The following is a 27,887-nucleotide window of genomic DNA, read 5'->3' as shown; positions in this document are numbered from 1 at the left end:
CCTTCCTTCCTTCCTTCCTTCCTTCCTTCCTTCCTTCCTTCCTTCCTCCCTTCCTATAAATATTTACTGAGAACTTCTTATATCCCAGCTACTGTTCTAGATGCTGGGGATAGAGTAGTGAACAAAATAGACAACACCCCAGCACTTGTAGGGGGAACCGACGGGCTGGGGCAGTGGGAGGAACAGACAATAAATGTTAACAAATGTTGCTGTGTGGTGATAAATGCACTGAGGAGAGTACAACAGGGGAAGGGGTACACGGTGCGATGGGAGAGGGTGGGAATTAACCAGGTGACATCTCAGTGGAGATGCGCAGGGTGTGTGGCAGCCAGCCGTCCAGGTATCTGAGGACCTGCAGGGTCCGGAGGGTCCCAGGCAGCAGGAACCAAAGGTGCGGGTGCTGGGGACCATGTGAGTGGCTTGACCCGGGAGTAGCTCCGTCAGGCAGGCTGATCAGGAGAGTGGGAGGATGTGTTAGGAAGAGTATGGCCCCGCCAAACCTGTCCACATCCTAATCCTGGGAACCTGGAAATGTTACCTTACACAGTAGCAGACACTCTGCAGATGTGATTCAGTTAAGGATCCTGAGATTGGGGGTTGTCCTGGAATATTCCAGTGAACACGACCACATGAGTCCTTAAAAGCAGAGCCCCTTTCCTGCTATGGTCCGAGGGAGACCAGACTGTGGAAGAAGAACCTGACATGTGACACTGTGGGCTTTGAAGATGGAGTAAGGACCACAAGCCAAGGAATGCAGGCAGGTTCTAGAAGGTGGAAAATTGAGGAAACAGCTTCTCACCTAGAGCCTCCGGAAGAAGTGCAGCCCAGCTGACACCTTGATTTTAGCCCAGGGACACCTGCGTGGGACTGTAAGAGAATAAGTGTGTGTTGTGTGCAGCCACTAAGTCCGAGGTGATTTGCCACAGCAGTAAAGGAAGACCTAGCAGACGATGTCAGGGAGCAGGCTCTGGGTCAGGATGAGTTGGAGCTGCCTTGCAGCCACAGGAACGACTTGCTGTTTAGTCGAAGTGAGACAGGAGCCAGGGGACTGTTTTACACTGAGGAGGGTCCTCAGCCCAGAACATAATAGGCCTGGGGCTCACGTGCCAACTATCCTTGCTCTCTTTTATTCTTTTAAAAAAAGTGGGGGGTAGGGAGCGTGGACTGGATGACCCCTACATCTCCCTCTTCCTGAAACTCCATCCCGTGAGGGCTCCCAGACTGTTGGTCAATAACTACTGAACCATTTCTGGCCCAGCCCATTGAGGCATGATATGCCCACACCCACCCCAACCCTTGACATCTCAAACCGCCCTCCATCACACAGGTCAGCCCATCTTAACGGTGTTACCTGAATGCTTCCTTCAATGAACACAGTTCATCACTGAAAGAGAACAGATCACTGAGAGGGGCAAACCAGGGAATAACTTTGAATTTTCAGTTCAAATATATCAGATAGGATCTCAACCCTCTGGGTAGAAGGTAAAAGAAAGTTAGAAGAGGGGCGCCTGGGTGGCTCAGTTGGTTAAGCGACTGCCTTCGGCTCAGGTCATGATCCTAGAGTCCCGGGATCGAGTCCCGCATCGGGCTCCCTGCTCAGCAGGGAGCCTGCTTCTCCCTCTGACCCTCCCCGTCTCATGTGCTCTCTGTCTCTCTCATTCTCTCTGTCTCAAATAAATAAATAAAATCTTTAAAAAAAAAAAAAAAAAAAAAAGAAAGTTAGAAGAGAGGAGTAAACCATTTGTGAGGGGGCGGGAATCATAGAGCCAGACAGACCTGCTGTTAGTAGCCTGGGGGAAGGGCCCAGGATAAGCCAGGAATAGAAACTGAGGGAAGCGTGGTGCAGACTAGAGACAATACTGGGGCCTTTGCAGAACCTGTGCATGGCGGGGGAGGGGGGGAATGTGCTGGGTGACTCGGTCAGTTAAGCGTCTGCCTTCGGCTCAGGTCATGGTCCCAGGGTCTTGGAATTGAGCCCCACGTAGGGCTCCCTGCTCAGCCGGGAGTCTGCTTTTCCCTCTGCTTCTCCCCCCGCCCAGCCCCCATTGGCTTGTTCTCTCTCGCTCTCGCTCACTCTCTTTCTCTCAAATAAATAAATACAATCTTAAAAAGAACCTATGCATGAAACTAGAAACTGAACCTTGACCCTGTGAACAACCCTGGAAAGGATTCAGGCTGGAAATACCCTAAACTCACCTCTACGGAGCTATCAGGACTGGGACAAAGGGCAGGTAGGGAGAACGTTAACTGACCTCTGGTGAGGTCCTAGGCTGGGAAGTCTAACACAAGGGAAGTAAGTACTGTTGCCCCTTTTTATAGACTTTGAGGATCTTGCCCACGGATACGAGCTGGATTCAGACCCCGGTCTTCCACGTCAGGACCTGTGGTCCCTCCACATCTGTCATTGCTCATCTCATGGCCTGCTGCTAGGATCCACGGCAAAGCCTTGTGGTAGCTAGGCCTTTTGTTTCATTCTAAACAGCCTGTGTACACGACAACATGACTAACTTTAAGTTTAAATGCATTTTCACTGGGGCACCTGGCTGGCTCAGTCAGTAGAGCACGTGACTCTTGATCTCAGAGTTGTAGGTTCAAGCCCCATGTTGGGTGTAGAGATTGCTTAAAAAAAAAAAAAAAACCTAAAAAAACAAAAGCATTTTTACTTAACACTGCCCGCATGAGCCTTCCGGCAACTCTGAGATCTAGGCATCTTTATCAGCTTCCCTTTGCACAGGTGTGGAAACTAAGATAAAGTGACTTTGCACTCATTTCCCGCCCCCCCCCACCCCCGGCCTCTTCCTAGCCCATCTGGCTCCCTGAGAACTAGACCCTCACCTGTTTCCTCAATGTGTAAGGACACTTCCAAGAAAAAGATGGATGATTGTAAGACATTAGATTGAATCATCTCACATTACTGATATTCAACCATTTTTGACTAACAAAAATGCCAATTTCCTGTGGTTCAACCTAATAAATTAGACCTTAAAATGAAGATATTGATGCCAAGCAGAGACAGATGAAGCATAGGACACCTAGGTTCCTTGCTTTAGGTTACCAAGTATGCTCATCTGATATGGACAGAAAAAAAGCAGACATCTTTAGGACTGGAGGGGACCCTACAGGTAACTCAGGAAGATAGGGATGAAGGGTAACACAAATGCTCTTTTAGAATAAGCAGCAATATGAGTGACTGTAGGGAATAATCAGGAAGAAAGATGAGCCCATAGAGAGCCTCCAAGTAGAATTCGGTCGCCTCTAAGCTGTGCCCAGAGAGAAGAAGACCAGATCAGAGGTGCACGTGAGGGACTGGGGGGCACTGAACGTGCAGGGGTGAAGCTGGACAGCTGCAAGTTCCTAAATCCAAGGATGGCTAAGAGGACTTCTAAAACCACACATACATAATCACTTTAAACAAGTTAGGATTGTTGAATTTAATCCAAAATGTTTTGTCCTGCCCTAAGGAATTAATAAAAGATGTACATAGAAAAGGTACAGAAAAACTGTACCTTAGGAAAGAAGTGTCTAACATTTTATATGCAAATTATTTTGTTCTAGATAAAAATCAGGAGATGCAGCACGAGTATTAGGGGGGACTGGAGAAAGGAGAACAGGAGGAGGGGTGGGCAGAAAGCATCTGGATTTCAGCACGAAGAGGAATTCCTTACCATTAGAATTACACTAAAATGCAGCAGGCTTCTTCTAGAAGTAATGAGCTCCCAGTCCCTGGGAGTGCTCAAGTAATGCTTGGCTGGACTGTCAGAGACATTCAGAAGGGGCTCCCTATATTAGGGAGAGAGTGAACCAGAGGACCTTTAGTGTGCTTTCCACTTCTAAGATTCCAAGAGTCCATAAAAGCCAATGTTCTGAACTGAAATGAAATCTAATCAAGGACCACTTTTATTCAATTATAAAAAGAGAAATTTTAATTCTAACTTTTAATAATTCTGAAAAATGACTAGGAACTCCTTTTAGAATCTCTAACAATGCCTCTCCATCTATCTTAAAACACACTTTTCTTTGAGAAGTATCAGCACGCAAGTTCGTTATATTTCTCACGCGAATGCACTAATTTTTGGTTTCAGTTGTTCTTATCCAGCAGTGTTGTGTTTTTTAAGGACAACTTCGTGGCCATTTTTTACTGCAAACATACTGTATTCAGCTATGTTATTCTTACACAGGATTTTATGGGCTAGCCTGGAAACCCACTCCCATGCCTCTCACATGTACAATTTTGTTGGAGAAAGCGAGTTCTGGTTTCCAAAGGGGTTCCCCCACAGCTGCTCGGTTACGGACGCACAAGCGGAGTAGGGGTGCAGACCAGTGGCTATAGTTTCAACATGTCACTTCGTACCTGAAAGGAAATGTCTGGGGTCTATTCATCCTCCAGTTATTTTTCCCGCTTGCCGTGGTGGATCCCTGTGGGTAGGCATATGGCGTCAGCTAAAGTCTGAGCGTGGCTGCTCCTAATGCAGAATCGCACTGAAAACTAAGAGAGGGACTTTTGGCGGACTCTCCAGAGTCAGCAGGCAGGAGGAACCTTTTAGTCTCTGGATCTGACAGCAGAGCGGGTAGGAAAGGCCCATTTTGGTTCCTGGCAGCAGAAAGTACAGGAAGTTCCCATCCTGCAGCAAATCTGCTGGACAGGCTGGACCAGCTCCAGGGTTAGGCCTGCCCCTATCAGAAGTGGCCCTGGTTCGGCCTACTGTCCGGAGGGCCGATCAGAGTTTTTCTGCTCCAGCCGGGCACACAAGGATCTTTCTGGCTGGCAAGGCACCCACAGGTTAAAATCCCTCTAGGGAGGGAGCACACGAGGCCCGGAGTGGGAGGGAGAGTGAGAGAGAGCAGTGCGTCTGGCCACCTCTCTCTAAATGCTCATCCAGCTCGACTGGTTGAATAAAAGGCAGCCTCGTCAGAGGGAGGCACAGTGAACCTGAGTGCCTGTCTCAAGTGTCTTCAGAATTGGGAGGCCACAGAGCACCCTGGTGAAGAGGGAGACCTCGGGAAATGGATGGACCTGGCTGCAAATCGAGGTCCACCTCGTAAGTCACGTAAGCTCGTGTCTTGGGGCAAGTTACCTAATCTTTCCAAGACTCACTTTCCTTGTCTATAAAATGAGAAAATAGTGTTGTTACTCGTATTAAGGCACTAACCCAGAAACCTGGCCCACAGGAAGACTCAATAAACGTCAGGCGTTTTTACGAGTTGGCTGCAAACTTAACATATATAGCACCCCAGACTCGCTCAGCATCTTCAGGCTGTTGGTACTCCAGAGCCCAGGTGTTTGGCACCGTTCTGTACCTTCACACCCTCCACAGCCTGGGCAAGCTGGTCCTGAGGCCAGCTGGGGGATGACAGAGAAATCATCAGGACATCCCATGGGACAGCACTCCCTGTGAAGAGGCCAGCGCCACCCTGGGCCACTGCCCCTTTCCTCCAGGACATCGGCTCGTAGGGCTCACCTCCCTGGCCTAGGTTTTGCTAAGCGAAGAGGCCTTTCCTTATAGCTTCTCCAGGTGTGCAGCTGAAGCCAGCGAAGAAACCATGCAGGAAAGGAAAAGGAACACAGATGTCTTATGTAGCTCCACAGAGAAACATTTAGACTGGTTTTTGGAGCCTGGGGCAGAGGCACCCAGGACCTATGCTTTTTTTTTTTTCCATTTAAACCATTTTTAAGTATACAGTTCAGTGGCTTTAAGTCACAACACGCCCATTGTTGTGCAACCACCATCACCATCCATCTCCGGAACTTATTTCACCTTGCAAAACTGAAACTCTGTCCCCATTAAACACTAACTCCCATTCCCCCTCTCCTTTCAGCCGCTCATAACCATCACTCCACTTTCTGTTTCTATGAATTTGATGACTCTAGGTACCTCATGTAAGCGGGACCATACAGTGTTTGTTCTTTGGTGATTGGCTTATTTCACTTAATATAATGTCTCTAAAGCGTATCCATGTTGTAGCAGATGTCAGATTTTCCTTCCTTTTTAAGGCTGGATAATATTCCATGCTCATGCATACAGCACATTTTATTTATCCCTGTAGCCGCTGATGGACACTAGGGCTGCTTCTACCCTTTCACTGTTGTGAATGGCGCTGCTGTGAACACGGATGTGCAATAATCTCTCTGAGTCCCTGCTTTCAATTCTTTCAGGTGTATAGTCAGAAGTGGAATTCTGGATCGTGCCGTAATTCTATATTCAGTTTTTTAGGAACCCCACACTGTTTTCCACAGCAGCTGCCCCATTTTACTTTCCCACAGCAGGGCACAGGGGTTCCAATTCCTCCATGTCTTCACCAATGCCTGCTATTTTTCTGTGGTCTTCAATTTTTAAAAAATTTTTAAAGATTTATTTATGTATTGGAGAGAGAGAGAGAGAGCAGGGGGAGGGGCAGACAGAGGGAGAGAATCTGAAGCAGACTCTGAGCTGAAGGCTGAGCCCGACGTGGAGCTTGATCCCAGGACTGCGAGATCATGACCTGAACCAAAACCAAGAGTGGGTGGCTCAACTGATATGCCGCCCAGGCACCCCAATTCGCTGGGTTTTTAAAAAAAAAAAAAAAAGCCATCCTAATGGATATAAAATGGTACCTCATTGTAGTATCGATTTGCAGTTTCCTAATTGTTAGTGATGCTGCCCATGTTTTCATGTGCTTATTGGCCTTTTGTATATCTTCTCTGGAGAAATGTCTATCGAGTCCTTTGCCCATTTTTAAATCAAATTGTTTGTTTGTTGTTGTGTTGTAGGGGTTCTTTATATAACTTGCAGATTAATCCCTTCCAATTCATCTTTACTATCTCCTGGTAAAGGCGGCCAACCCCCTAAAGCAGGGACTCTCAACACTCATGGAACATCAGAATTACAAACGAACCAAAGAAATACCGATGCCCCAGGACCTTGGTGGTGCTGAATTAACTGGTCTGGGGTGGGGGTGTGAGGCATCAGAAGACTTTTAAAAAGTCTCCTCCGAGTGGTTCTCAGATGAATCCAGAGTTGAAACCCGTGGGAGGCACTGCCCTCCCCCACTCACTGCTCAGAAAGCAAGAGGGGATAGATTAGGAAGAGGAATGACGAGGTCCCACAGTGCCCAAGCCTAGTGAGGGGGGCAGCAAAGTCATAGGAAAAGCAGGGCCCCCACTTGGTCACACAGCCTTATCATCAGTCCTGCCGCAGATATATCAGGAGGAAACAACCATCCACTGTCTCCGGAGAAGGCACAGGAACGAGAGACAAGAGAGAAGCCTCGAGCTGCCTGCAAGCCCGGTGGGCAGAGTGTGTGGTGGAGAGCTCTGGGCCGTGAGGTGGGAGCCTTGGTTCTACTCCAGCTTTGCCATCAACTTTCTCTGTGGCTTCTGAGGAGTCACCTTGTTCTCCTGTGCCCAAGAGTGCCCCTGGAAGAAAGGAAACTGGGTAGTGCTCTGCTTCTCAACCCTGGCTAGACCTTGGATTCACCTAAGGAAAACACTGACCCTCAGGTCCCACTCCAGAAATTCTGAATCCAGTTGTTTTATTTTATTTTTATTTATTTATTTTTTAAGATTTTATTTATTTATTGAGAGAGAGAGAATGAGAGACGGAGAGCATGAGAGGGGGGAGGGTCAGAGGGAGAAGCAGACTCCCCGCCGAGCAGGGAGCCCGATGCGGGACTCGATCCCGGGACTCCAGGATCATGACCTGAGCCGAAGGCAGTCGCCTAACCAGCTGAGCCACCCAGGCGCCCCTGAATCCAGTTGTTTTAGGTGGTGACTGGGTGTTGTCATTTGGTAAAGCTTCCAGGTGATCTATGCGGCCAGGGTTGAGAGCCGTGGTCTAGCAGTTCTCCCAAGTACCCTCCTCAGTGTTACCATTCCGAGGTTCTTCCGCCTCCATTTCCAGGGGCGACAGTCATGGCCTGAGCACTCATGTGGCACTTTGCACATCCTACAGATACTGCCCTCCTTCTCACAGCCCAGAGGAACACTGACCTGATGCTCTCTGCAAAGGTTAAGAGGACCAGTTCCCTTCTAAGAACTGAAAAAGAAACAGATTCCGACCTCTAGCGACATGGGATAAGGCCACAACCCCCAGAAGAATGTTTTATTCTCAGTCCAGCTGTGCATTGTGAGTTAGAGCGCCTGCTGGAGACAGATCAGCTGGGAGGAGAAAAGGCCAGGTGGCCGGCAGGCAGCCAGTCGGAATGGGGGAAGGAACAGTTTACTGAGTTTCGGCTAAGAAGCCAATACTCCCGGCAGGCCCTGAAGGGGGGGAGGCTTTCCAAACTGGGGCGTGTGCACGAGTGCACATACTTTCAGATGAGGCCACGTTAGGGCCATGAGGGCTACTCCATGGCGCCCTGACTGCCAGGAACTGGACACCTATATGTACTGAGCCCACACGGGGGAGAGGGCGGTGCGAGCTCACAGGCTGCCGTCCGAAGGCCCCGCTCATTGGCCTACGCTTGGAGAGAGAGGAACCAGCCTGCAAACAAACAGAGCCAAGGAAATGGGTGGTAGGCACTGGTAGGGGACGGCCTTTAAGAAGCCATGCTGGCTGGTGGAGAGAGCCAGAAAGTTCCATGTCTGCTTCCCTCCCTACTTTCTCTCTTGCCCTCTCTTTACCATCCCTCCTCCTTCGTGCCCCTTGTCTGTTACCTCTTCACCAACCCCTCTCCCTCTAGAGTTCTTGCCCTGGATCACAGACCCCCTCTGACGGCTCTCTGGCTCTCTGCTCCTGCATGGCTGGCTTACTCCTGCCAGGCCCCATAAGCGGTAGGGGCCCACCTGGTGGGCGGCAAGGAGGGGACGCAGGGTCTACCCAGCCACAGGCCGGGGAGGCCTGGCCTACGTCCGGAAGTCTCAGCTCTTCTCTGGAAGTAGAGTCCTTCCTGATGGAACCACCCACACCTGCAGACCTTCCCAGCACAGGATGCGCTGTCCTTGGTTTTGTCTCCAAAGATGGGGGTCGCTAGATGGGATGTGTGGGAGTTTGTAGCTATTTTGCTGACTAACCGATGACAAATGATGTAATAACTATACCATATACTGCGTGCGTGCTGGGCACTGTTCCAAGTGCTGTGTGTATTTCACATCATCCACCCTCACAATTCTGGCCCCTTTGTGCCCCAGTTTCCCCTTGGTCAGACTTCAAACAGAGCCACATTCCCGAGTTTCACAGATCTTCTCTTCCTTGGTACGATGAGTTTCTCCAGTGGCTACTTCAAAGGACCTAGGAGCTGTACCCACAATTCAAACTCCAATTTCCTGACACTGTCCCCGCTCAGTCTTCAGAGAAAATGGGGGAGAAGCAGGTGATGGCTGAACTGGGGGAAAGGGACACAGGTGGTGTGTGTGTGTGTGTGTGTGTGTGTGTGTAGAGAAAAGAACCAGGTTTTAGTTTCCAGTAAAACCCCAGGGACACCCTTGGAGGAGTCGGGCAGCACGAATAATGCAACCTGCTACTGCCATCTGGTGGACGAAAGGAGGAAGTCAGGCTGTGAAGGTGGACCAGATGGAACTCGAAAATCAGGATCATTTCAGCAATTTAATTAGCCTCAGTATGTACCAGGAAGTCTGTAGCGGGTCTCCGTAGTGACCCTGGTGTCCCTGCCTCCAAACAGGTCCCTGCCCTCTTTCCATTTCATAAATACCCAGCACGGGTCTTCACAGAAGGCGCCCCTGACGTAGATCATCTGAGCAGTTAAGAAAATAAGCTCAGAACCAGGAGAACTTGGTGTCACCCTCTGAGCCTCAGTTTACTTAATGTAATGACTCAATGAAAGACTTCAAAGCCCCTGCCAGGCTTGTCTTTTTAAGTTAGTGGTTCTCATACTAGAGTGAGCATCAAAGTCCCCAGAGAGCTTGTTAAAACACTGACCATTGGCCCCTGCCCCCAGCATTTCTGACCCAGTAGGTCTGGATTGGTTGGAGTCTGAGAATTTGCATTTCTAAAGGTTCCCGAGGGATGCTGATGCTGCCAATCCAGAGACACCCCTCACCTTGGAGAATCACACTGTTCTAAGTAGTTCAGTCTCCTTGGTGTGAGGGAAAAAGCGAATAAGCAAGCAAATAATTTATATAAAATAAATAACAGAGCTTATATAAAACAGAAGCCAGGGCTCAAATAATGTATCTATTAGAGCCCCATAAATAAGTGTCTCGTGGCCTGGCAGGGCCGAGGGGAGGGTCAAACCTGCCGGGGAGCCCAGAGTAGCTCTGGAGCAGGAGGGTATGGGTCAGCGCAGAAGGGAGAAGGCTAGACGCTGGCCAGAGGTACAAGAAGACTTTTCTGAATGTTGTGGGAGAGCTGGAAGAGGTCTTAGAGGCCATCTAATCCAGCTTTCATTTTAAGATGAAATGGACTCACAAAGGTTACATGACTTTTCCAAAGTCACACGGCCACTCGGTAGCTCTTTTTCTTCAAGTTCCCAACCCGCTCCCTTCACAAGCAGGTCCCAGAGGAATCCCACACGGTCCAACAGGTTCACAAGACCGGTTAGTTCCGTGATGTTCTGGGGTTAGGGTGGGCCAGCGCCCCAGCGGCCCTTGGCACGTGCCCGCCCCCTCAGTTCCCCCTACCTTTCACCAAGGGGAAGAAGCAGTCCATCTCCACGCTGCTTCGGGAATGGGAGATGCACAGGGCGCTGCTGGGAACCAGGCCCTCCTGGGGGGGGGCTCCGTTCCGTGGTGCGGACCAGACACCAGCCCGGCCGCTCGCTGGGCCGCTCCAGCAGCTCCACCGTCTGCCCCACCTGGATGGTCAGCTCGCTGCTGTGGCCTGCATTGAAGTCCTGGAGGACCACGGTCAACTCACATCCGCCAGAGAGCTTGGGGTAGGGTGTGGAGTGAAATGTGAGGGGTGGAGGGAGGAGACGGTGGGCCAGAGGGGAAGGGAGAAAGGATGCGTGTAGAGGAGAAGAGGAGGAGAGGAAGATAAAGGGGAAAGATGGGGTCCGGAGTGGAAAGAAGGCAGAAGATGGAAAAGGGAGTTGGGAATAGGAAAGAAAACAAGAAAATAAAGTAATTGACACAATGCCATTCAATCATCCCACCGCTCTAGCTCAGGCCACAGCCTGGAGCCTGCCCAGGACCGAGCTTGATTTTAATTCCTTCTTGTTCGCCTGGAGTTATTCTTATTTTCCTTTGCCAAGCTTCCATTTAACTGTGCCCTCCACCCCCTCCCCCAGTATGTCTCTTTACTTCTTCCCAGGACACTACCTTTACCCCATCCCTGCCCCTGTGTCCACCCTCCGACACTTCCCGGGCACCATTTCTAACTCACTCACTCTTACGTGCTTCTAGTTGAAATTTGGGAATAACGGAAGAGACGACCTCGTTCCTCCTAACCTTTGCAATCTTCCCTCTCCCCATCCCTAGCTGGACCCTCAGCTGAAAACAGAGGCTGCCAGTGACACAAAAAAGAAGGAGGCATCAAGTCCAAGGAGAAGCAGAACAGAAGGGGAACGGAGTTGGCTTACCTTAGCCCAGCCACTGGGGGCCAGGGGAAAGAATGGGAAGGGAAGAAGAGAGGTCACATCGTACTTAGGAACCATCCTCAGTGCCCCATCGTGCCCTCCCCCTGGGCCTGGCCCTTCCCCACTGTACTGGTTCTGGGGCAGAACCAATAAAACTGCGGGGAGACACCCCAGGGTGAGAACTGCCTCTTCTAGCTGAAAGCTGAGACCTTCTCTTCTCACCACGAGAAACCACTAGTTATTAGTTTGTCTCACAGAGCTAAGCACAGAGCCTGTCTCTTGAAATAGCACCTGCACTTAGGGGCAGAATGAGGGGAAGAGAAGGGAAGAAATGGGAGACCCAGAGGCCCAGCTGGGCAGACCGTTCTCCCCAGGGTTCAGCCCAGACAGTGGCTCAGTGGGACAGTCCCCCTACCGCCTCCAGGGAACCTGGCCTCAGTCTGTGCATCTCTAATGGAAGCCTCCAGGGCCTGCGTTGTCTGCACCAGCAGTCGTACCAAGGCAGTAGTCCAAATACATGGTGTAGCTATTTCACCTACAGCCTGGGAGGCTTCTGCTGAATGGAAAACGCAGCAAGCATCCCAGTAAGTAGAGAATCAACAGTTCCACCAGGCCCCAGAGCTCAGCATCCCGGACTGTGAGAATTTCCTATTAAAGGAACTTGAACGTCACAGTGGGCTTGAGAAGCCGCACGATGCATCAGACTGAGAGTTGCCGTATGTATCGGCACCAACCACTGAGCAGGGAGCCTGCTCAAAACACAAGTCCGTGGAGGGGCATGGTACTGCCATTGAGATTTGATCAGGAAGAGAAGTCTGCAGGACAGAAGCTGGAAGAGGGAAAGCGACAGAAGAAGAAAACACGCTTGTTGGCTCCTTTTTCCATTTAACTTTCTTGGTCGCATTAAATGCACCGACTCTACCCTGTCCCTGTCTGGTGCTCTCTTCCCTAAAGCATCATTTTGAGAAAAATGGTGTGGGATGGTGATCCCTCAAGTCTGCAGAGTGCTTTTACACTATGCAAAGTACCTTCACATTAACTCTCCACAACGACCAGGTGCTGTTACCGCCTCCGCTCATCCAGCCAAAGAACTTCAAGCTCAGAAATGTCAAGATCATTGCTGACACAATGAGTGTGCATAAACATTGCCTAAGGAGTTTATTAGACGTGCAGATGGCTTTGCTGGTTCCTCGCTTGCCCTAGCCCCCAGTCACAGGTTATGATTCAGGAGACCTAGGAATGCCTATTTTTAACAAGACTCCCCCAACTTATGATTCTGAAAAGGGGTTCCATGAGATACTGCCTGAGAAACACTGGCTAGATGGTTTCCCATGGTCACCCAACTGGACTTGAAGCTGGCCCTGGACCACAAATCCCCTGTTCTTTACACCACATACCAGAGCAAATTATGTACAAGTTTTAGGCATGTTTGTGGTTAGAGGGGGTGAGAGGCAGGTGGAGAGAAGGCATCACTGGCCGGAGCTACTGGTCTTCTCGGGGTTGGCTTGGCCTGCATCAAGTTGCTTACACTTTTTGGACTGCAGTTTCTATCTTGACCAGTCTACACTAGGAATGGCTACATCACGGAAACACAAGTTTCACGGAGTTAAGTTCACTGATATTCTATTTCAGTTTTTTTTCTCAGTTGCTGGTGGCATCCCACTAAGTTGACTCCACTTTCCACTAATGGAAATTTGTTGAATTTGCCAATTCCATTTGTAGGATGTTAGACTAGATGATCACAAAATTTCCTGTTAAGTCTGAGAATTTCTATCAACGAACTCTTACGCTTCAGTGGGGTCACTCCTCTGTGCCAACCTTAGGATTCTTTCCCAAGGTCAAGTGTGCACATGACCTGAGATGCAACTTGCAGCCCTTTCAGGGATGGAAATGGCCCTTTTGCAGACTGTTGCAGCGAAGCAGAGGGAGCCTGAGGCTCTGGTTACAAACAGCCCAGCATAACCCCAGACACAAGACCCACTGCCCCCCGTGGAGAAGTTACAGCCAGACTCACCCACAGGCAGGTGGGGGCTGTGGTGGGGGCAGGGGGAGGAGAGGATAAAGAGCCAGGCTGCGTGCCTCTATAATTCAAAGATCAAGAGAAACCTGGAAAACACCAGCAGATGGTGGTTTCTGCTTCCTGTGGGCTGCGCAGGCCAGACAGACAGAGGAGAAAGTGGAAGAAAGATGATCAGTGGGCTCACAGACCCAGCCAAAACCCATTACGGCTCAAATATAGGATGAATGTCCTGGTTTGCCTCACCTCAGTGGCGTGGTCAAAGAGATTTACCACACTCAGTCCCCACTCCACAGCAACAAGGGATTTCCAAACAGTGGCGGCGAGCGGCTTAGGAGCAGTGGATGAGTCCGTGGTCGGGCAGAGCTGCCTCTGAAATCCCCCCTCAACCTCTCCCCAGAGCAACAGGGAAGCTTCAGGCTCCCCAGGGGACTCTGGGTTCACACCTGAGAAACCCTGCTTCAGAGAACCCAGGACTGGAATCAGAACTGGAAAGTTCGAAGAGCCCTTGCAAGGAGGGGCAGGGGCAGAGGGGCCAAAAGACCTTTGAGGAATCTTGGCACACTTGAAACATTTGTACTTGAAATCCTCAAAATCATTCATTCATGCCTCACGCTTTAAGTTTTCTCCTGGACTGAGATGAGTCACACCACCTACTGAACATTAATTACAGAGTGTGCCCCTCATTAACCAATAAAAAACAAATTCCTTCACAAATACTAAATGATCAGTTTCTTAGAAAAGTACACGTGCAGTTTTCTTTCTGAGCAGTTCTGCTGTGCGTCAGCAGGTCTGTCTCGCAGAGCCCCGGGGTCATTACTTTCTCTTCTTTCTCTTCCCATCTGGCAAGGACCAGTGACTGGTCCCCACTCTCCCTGTCCCTTCCCCTTTGCAGTGCTGCACTCCATTACAGTGGCACATTCAGGAAGTCCCCATTTCTCTCCCCGAGCTAAATCTCTGTCCCAGAAGATTAAATAGGTCTTCAGAGAATGTTGCAAAAAACACCTTTGTCTTCACCTCATTCTTCTCTTGCCCACAGCCTTTAAGAACTGTTTCAATGTCCCCCGCAAATCTTTAAAATGTTTTCTCAGTGAACCATTTGTTCCTATTTGACAGGCTGAGACCAGGGGGTGTGGAGGGAGGGTACCCAACCTCTCCCCACTGCAGAGGTCCCAGGTGATTCAACAGGTGTCAGGAAGGGCTATCACACCCTGCTCAAAACTCCGAGGCTGCATCAGATTTGTACTGGTTATTTTCAAACTATTGGCTATGGATGCTTAACTTCCAATCTACCAGTTTGATCCCACTCTAGATTATATGACCAAACTCATTCCCAGGAGGGAAACATTGGGAGCCTTGAGTTGGTAGCACAGACTCTCAGTGTGAAGTCAGGTGTTTCTGAGTCTTCTCTTACTGTGCACTCCAGTTTCTATAATCTTTTCCCCCCTTATTCCCTTCACTGTGCACCTCCCCCCAACCCCCAGAAGTCTCTGACTTGGCCCCTTCCTGGGAGCTTCTCAGGCATTTTCTTTTTCTTTCTTTCTTTTTTTTCTTTTTAGTGTTAGATTCTTTAATGTTTATTATTATTATTACTGTTATTATTAACATATAATGTATTATTTGTTTCAGGGGTACAGGTCTGTGATTCATCAGTCTTACACAATACACAGCGCTCACCACAACACAACACACATTTGCCTAGCTCCCTAGGACCTTGCCCAGGGCCTGCTAAACCTTTCTGATGCTAATCACTGGTTAGATTTCTGCAAGCCCCCGCCCTCACTGCTGAGCCATCATCTGATTCTCTATCCCTGACTTTCCCAGCCTCTCTCCTTCCTAGGTCCTGACCATTTCCTGTGGAACCTGTTCCCGTGATACCCACTCCCTGGGTGGATTTTGTCCTCCCTGCTCCGAGGTGCTCCCGGGTAGCCCTCTCTCCAGCACAGAGGAAACACACACAGGATACTCCATAACCACCCTCATTCTCACTCACATTCACCAGAAACGATTGCTTTCATTTAGGTCCATTTTTGCTTGGTTATTATTTGGAGATTGCCTGAACTCCTCCTTCGTGTATAAACAGCATGAGCTAGATTAGCCCTAAGAACTTCCTTGTGTTATGGAAAAAGATCTGATTATTCCCTGTGGGGTTTCCAGTGGGGGGGATATTCAGAGAGGTAGAACACGACCCGCCCAGCATTCTACTGTTGTCATTTCAGGTCCCCAAGCTTCTGCCTGCCTCTTTGTCTCTACCAGACTCTCCTGAGGGCTATGGACTCTGGAGCCCCTCACTGGCTGTGTGACCAGGAGCAAGTCACTTAACCTCTTGGTTTCAGTTTCTTCATCTGTGGAATGGGGATATAAGAGTATCTGCTTCATAGGTTGCTATGAACATTAAATGGGATAATTTTTTTTTAAGTTGACTCTATGCCCAATGCAGGGCTTGAACTCACAGCCCTGAGATTGAGAGACACATGCTACTGACTGAGCCAGCCAGGCACTCCCAATGAGATAATTTTTTTTTAAAGATTTTATTTATTTAGAGCGAGAAAGCAAGTGTGAGCAGGGGGAGGGGCAGGGGGAGAGGGACAAGGAAAGAATCTCAAGTAGACTCCCCATTGAGCATGGAGCCCAATGAGGGGCTCCATCTCAGGACCCTGAGATCATGACCTGAGCCAAAATCAAGAGTCAGACGCTCAACCCACCGAGCTACCCAGGTGCCCCGAGATATTTTTAAAGCACTTAGGACAGTGCCATCTACAGACTAAGCTCTCTAAATGCTTGTTTATAAATAAATTCTAGAGGTATTAATTATCATTATTATTTAAATTTGAGGGAAAGGAGTAGAGAAGAAATGGTAAAAAGGAATCAGTTGTCTGGAAATAGACTATACCAGCTGTAAATAGGCATGCAAATTATTATGAGAGTAAATCAAATCTTTTTCCCTTTTTATAATCTTAATGGAGTCTTGCCCTAACCCAGGCCAATTAGAAGAATGGCCTGAAGGCTTCTAGGGAAGGTGACTCAGATGCCTTTAAGGGTCCCCCAACTCAGCACAAGCTTCTTCTGCCAAAGGACAAGGGGATGGTGGGCTCTTGGATCCCTTTATGGAAATGAGGATTCATTCTACATTGCTTTCCATGCACCATCCATCTGAAGAGCACCCCCGCCCAAGGGCCTGAGAACTGCTCACAACACCTGCTGCCGGAGCCTGCTGATCCTGTGAGCATCAGCTCCTGACACTGCTTCCCCATCAGGTAAGTCAGACTTCCTCCTCCTCCCCTGGCTGCCTGCCCTCTGATTCACTCTAATTCCTCCATGGTGCTCAGCCAGGGCGAGGCACAGAGTTCTCTGCATTAACGTCTGCCTATGAATGACAACGTGGGAGGCCACAGCTGGCCTTAGAAAAAGGTGAAGTTGGAGGGTATCTACTTGGTGTGGTTTTAGGGCACCGAGAGGACCTGCCAACTCCTGTTCGAAACAGCCCTTCTCTCCCCCAATGGCTCCTGCCCCTGCTGCCAATGCCTCCAATCCCACAGTCAGAGATGCAAACGTTCTCACCATGAAATGTCTCAGAACACAGTCTGTGTATGATTCCCTTCCAATTACAAAAAGATGAGAAGCAGCACATAGGTGACATGCAATTGTACTCATGTAGCTTTAAGCATGAATACGTTCATAACAGCATTCTTTTAAATGAGAAAACTATAACATAAAAAAAACCCCCCAAAAATCTAACAGGAAGGGAATGGTTAAGTAATTATGATATAGACACTAATATATATACTAAGTAACTGTTTAATTATGCAGTCTTTATATATTAATAAAGCTCTATAACAGTTACAAATTGCTTACCTCATATAATGTAAAAAATAAAAAGGACAGGATATAAAGTTGCAAATATAACTAGGTGAAGAACATCACTAACAACAACCCTATTCATCAGAAATTAACAGGAAGGAAATTCATCAAAATGTTCAGACTGGCTTTACTGTGTGGAAAACTGGGCGATTGCACCCCTCCTTTCTAATTTCCAGTATTGCCTGATATTTCTGACCTAAGAGTTATTTATAAGGAAAGTAACAATAACAACTTGTATGAAAGTCAACAATGGAATGGGGGGAAGATGCAATATTCCCAGGAGGCATAATACTTTGAGGGGAAAAAGGGGCAGTGGACAGAGGGATAGTTCCCAGTTCTGCTCCAGGACCACTGTGTGAGCCTCAGGAAAGGCCCGAGTTGCTAATGATGCCTCTGTGTAGAGGCTTTAAAATCCATCACGAGAAACCTCTGTCCCTGCACTCCTGTGCAATCCAGGTGAGCTCTTCAGAAAGGAAGTCTCCTTACAGGAGTTTAGTGCTCTGTTTCCATCCTGATCAGGATCTGAAACAGGTGTATCGCAATGTCTGGACATTGAGGGACACTGTTGTGGAGCTCTGGGACGGCTTCAGTCGCTGATAGGTGGTAGCTAGCTTGGGTTGCTGCCAAGTCCGGTTAAGAGTCTAAAGCTGATGACTGGCTTCATTTTTGTTCGCTGGAGCTGGGGCTGCTCTGACTACAACTGATGGAGCTTTTTGGTTTAGTGGGTTCCCATGGGGTTGAGATGGAAGGTGGAGCCCCAGAGAGGCACAGAGTGTGGTCTGCAGTCAGTAGAAGTCTCATGAATTGGGTAGAAATTAATAGCAGGAAGAATGCAGGAGCGGGAATCGGGAGGCCCTGGTGTAGGGGCATTGGGAAAATCCCTTCCCCTCTCTGTACCTGAACTTCCTCATTCTTACGATGAGGAAATTGGATTTCAGGGGCCCTTCCAGGGTTAATATTCTACGGGTGAAGTAGTTCCTATGTTCACTCATTAACACACAACTCAGTTTAATTTTTTCGAGCACTTATCACTAACGGGTTGTTTATTTATTTGTTGCCATATCACACGTCAAAATGTAAGGTCCAGGAGAGCAGAAGCCTTCTCTGTCTTGCTCACAGTCACATCTCCAGAGTCTAGAGTGACAGCTGGCCCAGAGCAGGTGATCAGCAAATACTCATTGAGTGCCTGAGAATGAAGCCCTCAAGCTATTGCCTGGTGCGGAGCTGTGAGGTGGACCTGCAGTGGCTGAGGGCTCTCGCACTGCTGCTCGCCTCCTCTTGTCCGTGTCTTCCTGACCCCACAGTTTATTTGTTCAGAACCCCTTTTTGAGAAATTATCTCACCCTCCGATCATTTGGCTGTATCTTCATTAATTCCTAAGTGTGATAAAAAGGACACGGGGTGGGGGGAGATATAAGCCCCCAAGAATAAAGAGAATGAGAGGTAAGAATAGACAAGAGAAGTCAACATTTTTTTCGAATAACAGAAAGTCCCTGCAAAAGTGGGTTCTGACCCGGCAGAATGGAGATGAGATGTGAGTTCCTGCCATTAGCCCTGCACGACCCCTGGAAAGGCTCAGGAAGTGGAAGCACCAGGCTGCACTGAGGGTCAGAGTACAAGTGGGGCTAAAAGGGGAAGAGGGGTTGTAAAGGGAGTACACCCCTCGGTCCCTCTTCTAGGCGATGTACATTTTCCTGAAAATTGAAATTCACTGAAGGTCCACATACAGAAGAGGGAGATGGCCACCATCCTTGATCTTGCTGTCTCCCAGAATACTGGCAGGCAATATATAAACATTTTACGTAGACCTGAGGATCTTTCATTAGGGAAACCAAAAAGATGTACAGATACTCAAATTCTGACATTTGGAGATCCCTCCCTTCACTGCAGAGTGGAACCTTCCAGTAAATACACTCCTTCCATTACACAGAGTATCCGCTCGGCTTTTTTGGTGCCTCGTTCATAAATATGAATCTGATCTGGCCAAAGATCCCCAGACTTTGCAGAAAAGCCCCTCTGACAGAGACCAAACTAAACAAAGAAGAAGGATCAGGCACTCCGAGGAAACAACAGGCAGGCAGGACAACCACACTTCAGCAACACTGTAATATCCTCAGAGACGCAAGAAAGGTTTTATATCCAGGAATACAGACAAGCTGCTACAGAGACGGGGGACATTTCAGAATGAGGAAGAGCTCTCAGAAATCACAACTAAGGTGGGAATGAAACATCTCATGCATACATGGGTCGGAAGACAGAGTCAGAGACATCTTCCAGAGAGTAGGACAAGAGCAGTGAGAGAGGAAAATAAGAGCGAAAATGTAAGAAAATTAAAGAATTGATCCAACAACTATGAGACAGACAGAATGAAAGGGAATAAATCGTCAAGAAAAGTTCCCAGGACTGAAAGGCACAAACTGCCAAGCTGACGTATTGTTCCAAGTGTCCGCTGTGATGAACTTTAAAAAGACCCACTCTAAAGCATGGGGTCAGGACATATCGGCTGTGAAGAGGGCATTCTAAAAGTTTTCAGAGAGAGAGGAGGAAAAAAAAGTCAGATAAAATCCAACAAAATCAAGAATCACGATGACAGGGCGCCTGGGTGGCTCAGTCGTTAAGCGTCTGCCTTCGGCTCAGGTCATGGTCCCAGGGTCCTGGGATCGAGTCCCACATCGGGCTCCCTGCTCAGCGGGAAGCCTGCTTCTCCCTCTCCCACTCCCGCTGCTTGTGTTCCTGCTCTCGCTATCTCTCTCTCTGTCAAATAAATAAATAAAATCTTTAAAAAAAAAAAAAAAGAATCACGATGACAGCAGTTTTCAACAACAGCCTTGGAACGTTAAAGAAAATGGAGCAATTCCTTCAAAATTCTGAGTGGGAATCATTACCAACCTAGAATTCTGTGTCCAAACAAAGTGTCAGTCAAGATGAGAGTACACGAAAGGCCTCTTTCAGACGTTCAAGTCTCAGAGATTTGCCTCAGTAAGCATTCACTGAGTGGCAACCATTAGGATTGGCATGTTGGCTTCTGGATTTTTCTCTTTTATCCTCTTTCTTTCTTTTTTTATTTCTCTTAATGTGATATACCTTTAGTAGATACAAATTAAAATTAATCCCTTCATTCCCTTTTTAAAAAAAGGAGTTAATAGGTAGACAGGTTTGAGGAGTGCCTGAACCACAAGATGGTTTTTTTTTAAAAGATTTTATTTATTTATTTGACAGAGAGAGAGGCAGCGAGAGCAGGAACACAAGCAGCGGGAGTGGGAGAGGGAGAAGCAGACCTCCCGAGGAGCAGGGAGCCCGATGCGGGACTCGATCCCAGGACCCCGGGATCATGACCCGAGCCGAAGGCAGACGCCTAACGACTGAGCCACCCAGGCGCCCAGATGGTTTTTTTTTATTTAGCAAAGCATTCGTCCAGGCCTTATGTGAAAATGTTCTAGTCAAAGCTATGAAATGTGTGGTGAGGGGATGGTACTGATGGTGGGTTCACGGCCTAGCTGAGGTGCAAGGGACTTTGGGGTTCATCTAACCCAATCTAACCCAATCCCCTGATTTGACAGAAGATGGAAATTAATCCCCCAAAGAGGAAGGACTTACCTAAGGAAGATAGTGTCTGAAAGATGGTAGACAATAAACATTTGTCAAATGAATGAATGTGTTAGTGGGTAAGTAAATGAGTTAAGCCAGGGATTATCCAATGCTCTTAACTCATAAGTAGAAAAACCGAGGACCCCAATATAGCAGAGCCAAGACCAGACTTGGGTTTTCAAATTCTGGGGTCAGAACACTTCTCGCTAGACTTTGCTAAATTAATGATCGCTGTCCCCCTTAATGTCATAAGGCTCTAGGTCCACACTTGCACCTAATGTATTGATACACGGATTACGGATTGGGGTCAGTGTGGGAAGAGGATTTTCAAATCCAAAGCTTGACAAAGCTGCAGAGAACACGAAGCTGGGAGAGGCAGCTAAGATTACAGATCATAGACACCCAGGACCTTTGTGAGCTTCTACTCTAATCTCCCACTCAAGGCAGGACCCTTTCCAGGACATCTAGCTCTCTGTGTTATGACACTCTTCTCTCCTGATGGAGAGCTGAGGTATTCAGAACATTTTCTTTGTTTTTGTAATTTCCATCCACGGTTCTTAGTTGCCCTCTATGGTAATACAGAAGAGATGTTCCTTTCTTCCATGGAGCTCTACATATGTAAAGACTAGATGGATAATTCCTTAAGTCTTCTCTTTTCCACACGTTCCTTCAAGTGGCTCTCAAGTGTGTAGTTTCCACTACTTTCATCATATTCTTCTGGATGAACTTAGTATGTCACTGTCCCTCTTGATAGGGACACCTAGACCTGAATCCAATCCTTTAGACCTAGTGTGTCCAGCACAGACTAAGCCAAGCACTCACTTCTAGGCCTAGACACTGTACTTCCATCAATGTGGTCTGAGAGTCTTTTATTGGCTGGCTTCTATTGAGCATGCAGCCTCCTAAAGACCCCAGTCTGACTCACAGGGTCTTCTCAAGCAAACTTCTTCCCTTTCTCTACTTGAGGCTTTAACTCAGAGAATTTTCTATTTATCTGTGTTAACTTCAAATTTCTAGCTAAAGCGTAGTGTTCTTGACTCTCTCATCTATCAGATTAGTGATTCCTTCCAGTTTTGTGGCATCTGCAAAACTGAAATTTATGCTTCAATGTGTTCATCCAAGTGAGAGACAAACACAGAGCACAGTTTGGTAGGAACAAGGACAGAGCTCACGGATACTATGCCTAGGCTCCTAGCAGACAGGCGCCATCCACCCAGAGGAGGAACTGGATTTGCTCGGGGCATAATGAACACCAGGAGTGGAAGTTACAGGGTCTCAGATTCGGCTTAACTTAATGTTTATTTACTTATTCATCCAACAAGAATTTATTGAATGCTGGTTGGAGGGTTCGAGCTCCCCGGCGAGGGAGGGAGGAAATGAAAACTGCGAATTCTGTCTGCTCCTTATCTCTGTACTCCCTGTCCAGGCTTCCGAGAGCATCGAGGCCAGGCACAAGCGATCAGCAGACACAGCTGGGAGGATGCACAGCCGGCCAATAAGCGGAGGCCTCTGCAACCTTGATCCCTTGTATGGAGATAAGGGTTCTGACTAGGCGGGGTGGGGGTGTGTCTCCCGGCTCCTTTGTGCTTCCCTGAGGCTGCCTTTACTGATGTCCTGCTTGTAGGTACCTGGGCACTTTCCTGCAACACATGCCAGAGCTTGGGAAAGAGGAAAGAGCCCACGGGACTGGCACTGAAAACCCACGGTGATGTACAGCAGAGGGCGGAGAGAGGTGGCTGGGAGAAGCCTGGAGTACAAAGAGCTTCTCTGCAGGTATAGAGAGGGAAGAAGCCGTGGGCTGCTCTCAGGCATTCTCACAACTGTCCTCTGTGCAGTTGGGCAACACTGAAAAGTTGAGCTCCAGGGGCCATCTGGCCAAAGACCAGACAGGACTTCAAAGAAGTGTACCATGTCATCCAACCTTATGTGGGTCACCATTTTCCATTCTGTGGGTCATGGGGTCTGGAGTCAGATTGCTAGGTTTGAATTTGTCTCCATTGTTTCTGTCTGTATAAGCTCAAGCAAGTTAGTTAGCCTCTCTTTGGCTAATCTTCCTTATCTATAAGATAGAGAAAACATGAATCATTGCAAGGATTCTGTGAGTTCACACAGGTAAACCCTGACATGCATCACATGCTCAATAAATGTTATCTATTGTTTATCCAGTCATCCTAACTTGGCACATACCCAGGGTGTGTTTCCTGCGCCAATACTGTGTGCCTAGGGTACAGAAATCCATTCCTAAGCTAGCCTTAGGGACACATATTGGGAGAAACTGGCAGACTGGAAAAAATAAATAAAAGCAACCATATAGGACCAAGCCCAGGGTTAAAAGGTTTAGGGTACAATTTAGGCTATAATTTCCCTTTGTAGGGCCATGGATATGAACGTCCCTTCTTTCCCACACTAGGGCTCCCAGAGAAACAAGAGACCACATCAGGCTGGGAAGGATTTCTTGGAACTATTTGCCAGACCAGGTGCATAACATGTTTATACTGAGGTGATGGGGGGTGGGGCGGGGTTTGAGATATCCACTCGCATATAGAAAATTGGCAAAACCATCCCTGGAGGGAGGCCATACCACCCCCTGGTTGACCAGAGAATACCAGTCAGCCTGATTATTGTTCTGTCATCTGAGCACAGGCTGCAAGTCGGCCAGGACCAGAATTGGGAAGAGGGCATAGGTGAAGTTCAGGGGTGTGCTGTTGAGTGCCTGGGAGGGGAACCTGTCTCAGAAAAGGGGCCAGCTGGCTGCTGGCAGCTGGGGGGGGTGAATTCAACTGTACATACAGGAACAGCCCATTCTAAATGCTTTGACTCAGAAAGCGAACACCCATAGTCACTGTCTCCCAGGCCCAAAGAGATGCCAGTGGACATCTGGTTAATTTCCCATTTTCAAGCAGAATAAGATAACGATGCACACTTGTATGACCCTTTACAAGACTCACAGATATCAGCCTGATCCTCACGGGCCCCATTTTATAATCTGATTTTACAGAAGAGGAAAGCAAGGCTCAGAGAGGTGAACTATCTTGCTTAGGAACACACAGCAGCAAATCACAAAGGCAGGACCTCAAGTCTTAATAACCCAGTTACGTCACCCATGTACTTACTTGCTTACTCACCAGCCAGCCCCTGAGCTGTGCACAGGGCAGAGAGGGCTGAAGCAGACAGTGGTGACGGCCCTGCCCTCACCAAGCTTACTGTCCCGTTGGGGAACATCATACAAACACCCCAAGCGTGACAACAGGGGAAGCGTGGGGTGCTGGCCCCGGGGATGAGGCGGGGGTCCCTCAGAAAGTGATCTGCTCTTCCCATTGCCGACTCACCAGACTGCTCCACTGGGTACTGCCGTGGCTGTCTGGCCTCGGAGCTGTTTATGTTACGAGCTCTGTCACCCGCCCGGGGCTGTGAGACTCGGTGAGAACTACTCCCCTGCTCACCCACCAGCCGGTGAGAGCCCGGAGCGTCTGCCCTGTCCTATGCCAGCCTGCTCGGCCTCACCACGTCCTGGCCATCCCCAACCGTGGGGTTCCACCCTGGCAGTGGGGACTGGAGGAGACAGCGGCTGTCCAGGTGAATGATCCAGAACACGTGCCCAGCAAGGAGGAGGGGAGCAGACGCAAACGCAGGGGTTCCCAGAGTCTTCACAGTGTCTTCCTTGAAAGTTGTCAAGCTTTTGTCCCCAGTGAATTACAGACTTTCCCTTATCCCCGATCCTATCCTTGCCGTGTCAGTGTGAAGAAGGGCCTTTCTCTGCAACCCGAAGGGCCTTTATCTGCGACCCGCACTTCTTCCTTGTCCAGGCTCACCCATTTACTGAGTGAGTCCTAACAGGATTTTCTGCTGTCTGCTGCCCTTGGCTCATTTTCTCTGGGACTGACGGGCACCCCTGTCTCATGTCTGGTTCACGACACTGGGTCTTTCTTACCACCACCTTCCCGTGTGGTTGCCAACTATCAGAATGTGCCCTTTGGACTCTGCTTGCTAACTGTTCCCTTGACCGTGTGCATGATCTCTGACTCGGCTCCGTCTTAAAGACCTCTTAACTTTCCACTCAGGTTCCTCTCTAGGAACCAAAGGGCAACAGCACAGTTCTCAGTGGTGCGAGGTGGCCACTAGAGGGAAGCAAAAGCTAGGATTTACTAAAGGAACTGGCCATACTTGGGTTGCTAGAACCAAGGCCGGACCCTACCCTGGATAGGGCACGCCACTGGCCCACCCGCATGGGAAACAGACGGACAATTGCTTACTGCCTGGCACAGGGTAAATGCTCAATAAATGTTTTCTGGATGAAATTCCTAGTTTTAGAAATGAGAAAGCAGGTGATGCGATCCCAAAATTAGTTGGTGTCAGGGCCCCGTCTTTCCTGTTCTCAGGCCGGCGTGCCATTCCATCACATAGTACATCAGCCCTCCTCCTCCTCGTCCCCCTTCTCTGCTCCCCCTCTGTGGTTCAACCCAGGTAAACCGCCTCCCTATCCAAGTTCATTTTTGAAACACTTCTGGATAAGCAGTAGTTAGAGACTGTTTTCTCGGTCCCTTACACCTAATTTGTCACTGAGTCCTGCCAAGTTAATAAAAATCTTTCTCTTGTTTTCTGGACAGCTCCCTTGCTATTCCAGGCCCTCATCAGCCACCTCCCTGTCTCCTCATGGTCTCCTCTCCCCCCATGTTCCACCCTCATGTCCTCTATTATTTCATAATTTACACAGACTTTGCCCTGTCTGCCCCTTCAAATTCTCCCAGCCTCCTCCAGGCATTCATAGCTCTTCATAATCCTCCCCAGCCACCTGTTCAACTACTCGCCAATAGATTTGCTGTTTGGTGTTTGGATGGTGCCCTGAATATGTCCTGGTTATTTCTGCCTCTGGATAAAGATTTTATTTATTTGTCAGAGAGAGAAAGCAAGCGCACAAGCAGGGGGAGTGGGAGAAGCAGGCTCCCTGATGAGCAAGGAGCCCGATGCAGGACTCGATCCCAGGACCCTGGGATCACGACCTGAGCCAAAGGCAGATGCGTGACCAAATGAGCCACCCAGGCATCCCTGCCTCTGAACTTCTGTTGATGGGTAACATTCCAATGGAAAGATTCCCTTTTCTTCTCCAGACCCCATCTTCCCCAGTGTCAAAGGTCATATACGGCTCTGGATTCCCCAATATCTCATACGTTCTTTGGCAGTGGTCTCCACAAAGGGCTTTCCTCTTTCTGGGACTAATCTTGTCTGTCCTGTGTGTTTATAGGACAGTCAGAAAGACAGATCCCTCACTTTGGGTGGTTTGTGTATAGGTATATATTGCAAAACGTTATATTTCCTGGCTATTTGGCTTGGTGACTGAATAATCATGTTTAAATTGCCCTCTTCATTTTATCAATTTTCTCCTATTCTATGGCACTGTATCAACAACGGGACATCCCAGAGTTCTGTGTTTGATACCAGACAAAATTATTGTGTGTGGGACATCATAGCATTTTTCTTCATAATTTATAGTTTCTTGAATTTTTTTTCTACCAAAAATATGCCAGTATTTCTTTTTTTTAATCTTTTTTTTTAAAAAGATTTTATTCATTTATTTGAGAGAGAGAATGAGATAGAGAGAGCATGAGAAGGGGGAGGGTCAGAGGGAGAAGCAAAGCAGGCTCCCCGCCGAGCAGGGAGCCCGATGCGGGACTCGATCCTGGGACTCCAGGATCATGACCTGAGCCGAAGGCAGTCGCTTAACCAACTGAGCCACCCAGGCGCCCCAATATGCCAGTATTTCTAACTCAGAACCTGTGTCTCAGCTAGTCTTCGTGGCAATGGTGTAGGGGGCAACTGGTAAGGCTAAGAGTTCACTGCACGGCAGCATGGTGGTTTACAGGCCGGATTTTGAACTCAGCATCCCAGACCAAATCCAAGTTCCACCACTGACTAGCTATGTTACCTTGGAAATGTTAAAAATACAAGGTCTGTCTATGCTTCAGTTCCTCACCAAAAACACTGAAGTACTGTGATAACAGAGTTGTTGTTTTGATTAAAGATTGTATCGCATTCGAAGCACATGCTGTCCAGTTAATGGCTATTGTTCTTGTTTTCATTTTTTTTTTTTTTTTTTGAGAGAGAGTGTGAGCGCGTGCAAGTGGGGGAGGAAGGCGGAGCAGAAGAAGAGGGAAAGAATCCTAAGCAGACTCCACGCTGAGCGCAATGTCCGACTGGTGCTTGATCTCACAACCCTCATGACCTGAGCCAAAATCAAGAGTTGGACACTTAACTGACTAGCCACCCAGGTACCCCAGCTTTCATTATTATTTGGTGTGATTGACTGAGTTACTAAGTGTACATGACATAGTGTCTTTTCTTTAGAGAGAGAAATTACTCATTTTATTTTTAAATTTTTTATAACATACATACAGAGAAGTGCATCCATCAGCTCAACAAATTTTCTCAAACTGAGCACATCTGTCTAATGGGCACCTGGATCATGGAAGAGAACATGAACCTCACGCACACTCCCTTCCAGGCACTATCCCATCACAACCCATTATCCATAGCATTTTATAAAAAAGATTTATTTATTTATTTGAGAGAGAGAGACAGAGCATGTGCTAGAAGGGGAGGGGCAGAGGAGGAAGGAGAGAGAATCTCAAGCAGACTCTGCACTGAGTGCAGAGCCTGACACGGGGCTCGATCTCACAACCCTGAGATCAGGACCTGAGCCGAAATCAAGAGTCACCTGCTTAACTGACTGAGCTACCCAGGTGCCCCACAGTTTTTTTTTACTATAGTGAAAACACTTAGCATGAGATCTGTCCTCTCAGCAAATGTTTAAGTGCACAATATGGCACTGTGGACTATAGGTGCAATGCTGTATAGCAGGTCTCTAGGACTGGGGACACTCCCTTCTGTACCCCCTTGTCCCACTGTCCTGCTGTGTTCAGTGGCTCTGAGCAGTGGAGTTTCAGCAGAATTAGACAATTTTGGCTTTCTCTGA

The 27,887-nt window shown here is 48.3% G+C and overlaps 1 protein-coding gene across 1 annotated transcript in view; it reads right to left on the bottom strand.

Moving 5' to 3' along the window:
• The window catches only part of KALRN (kalirin RhoGEF kinase), a 276,016-nt gene that overhangs the window by 85,867 nt on the left and 162,262 nt on the right, over positions 1-27,887 (bottom strand). The window contains 2 exon segments of the mRNA XM_044919773.1: positions 10,556-10,649; positions 10,651-10,803. Coding sequence (XP_044775708.1) covers positions 10,556-10,649; positions 10,651-10,803 — 247 coding nt within the window.

Source organism: Neomonachus schauinslandi, chromosome 1, assembly GCF_002201575.2.
Source record: "Neomonachus schauinslandi chromosome 1, ASM220157v2, whole genome shotgun sequence".
NCBI lineage: Eukaryota > Metazoa > Chordata > Mammalia > Carnivora > Phocidae > Neomonachus > Neomonachus schauinslandi.
Note: the sequence above shows the minus strand (reverse complement) of the source record. Positions and strands in the feature narration are given on the sequence as shown.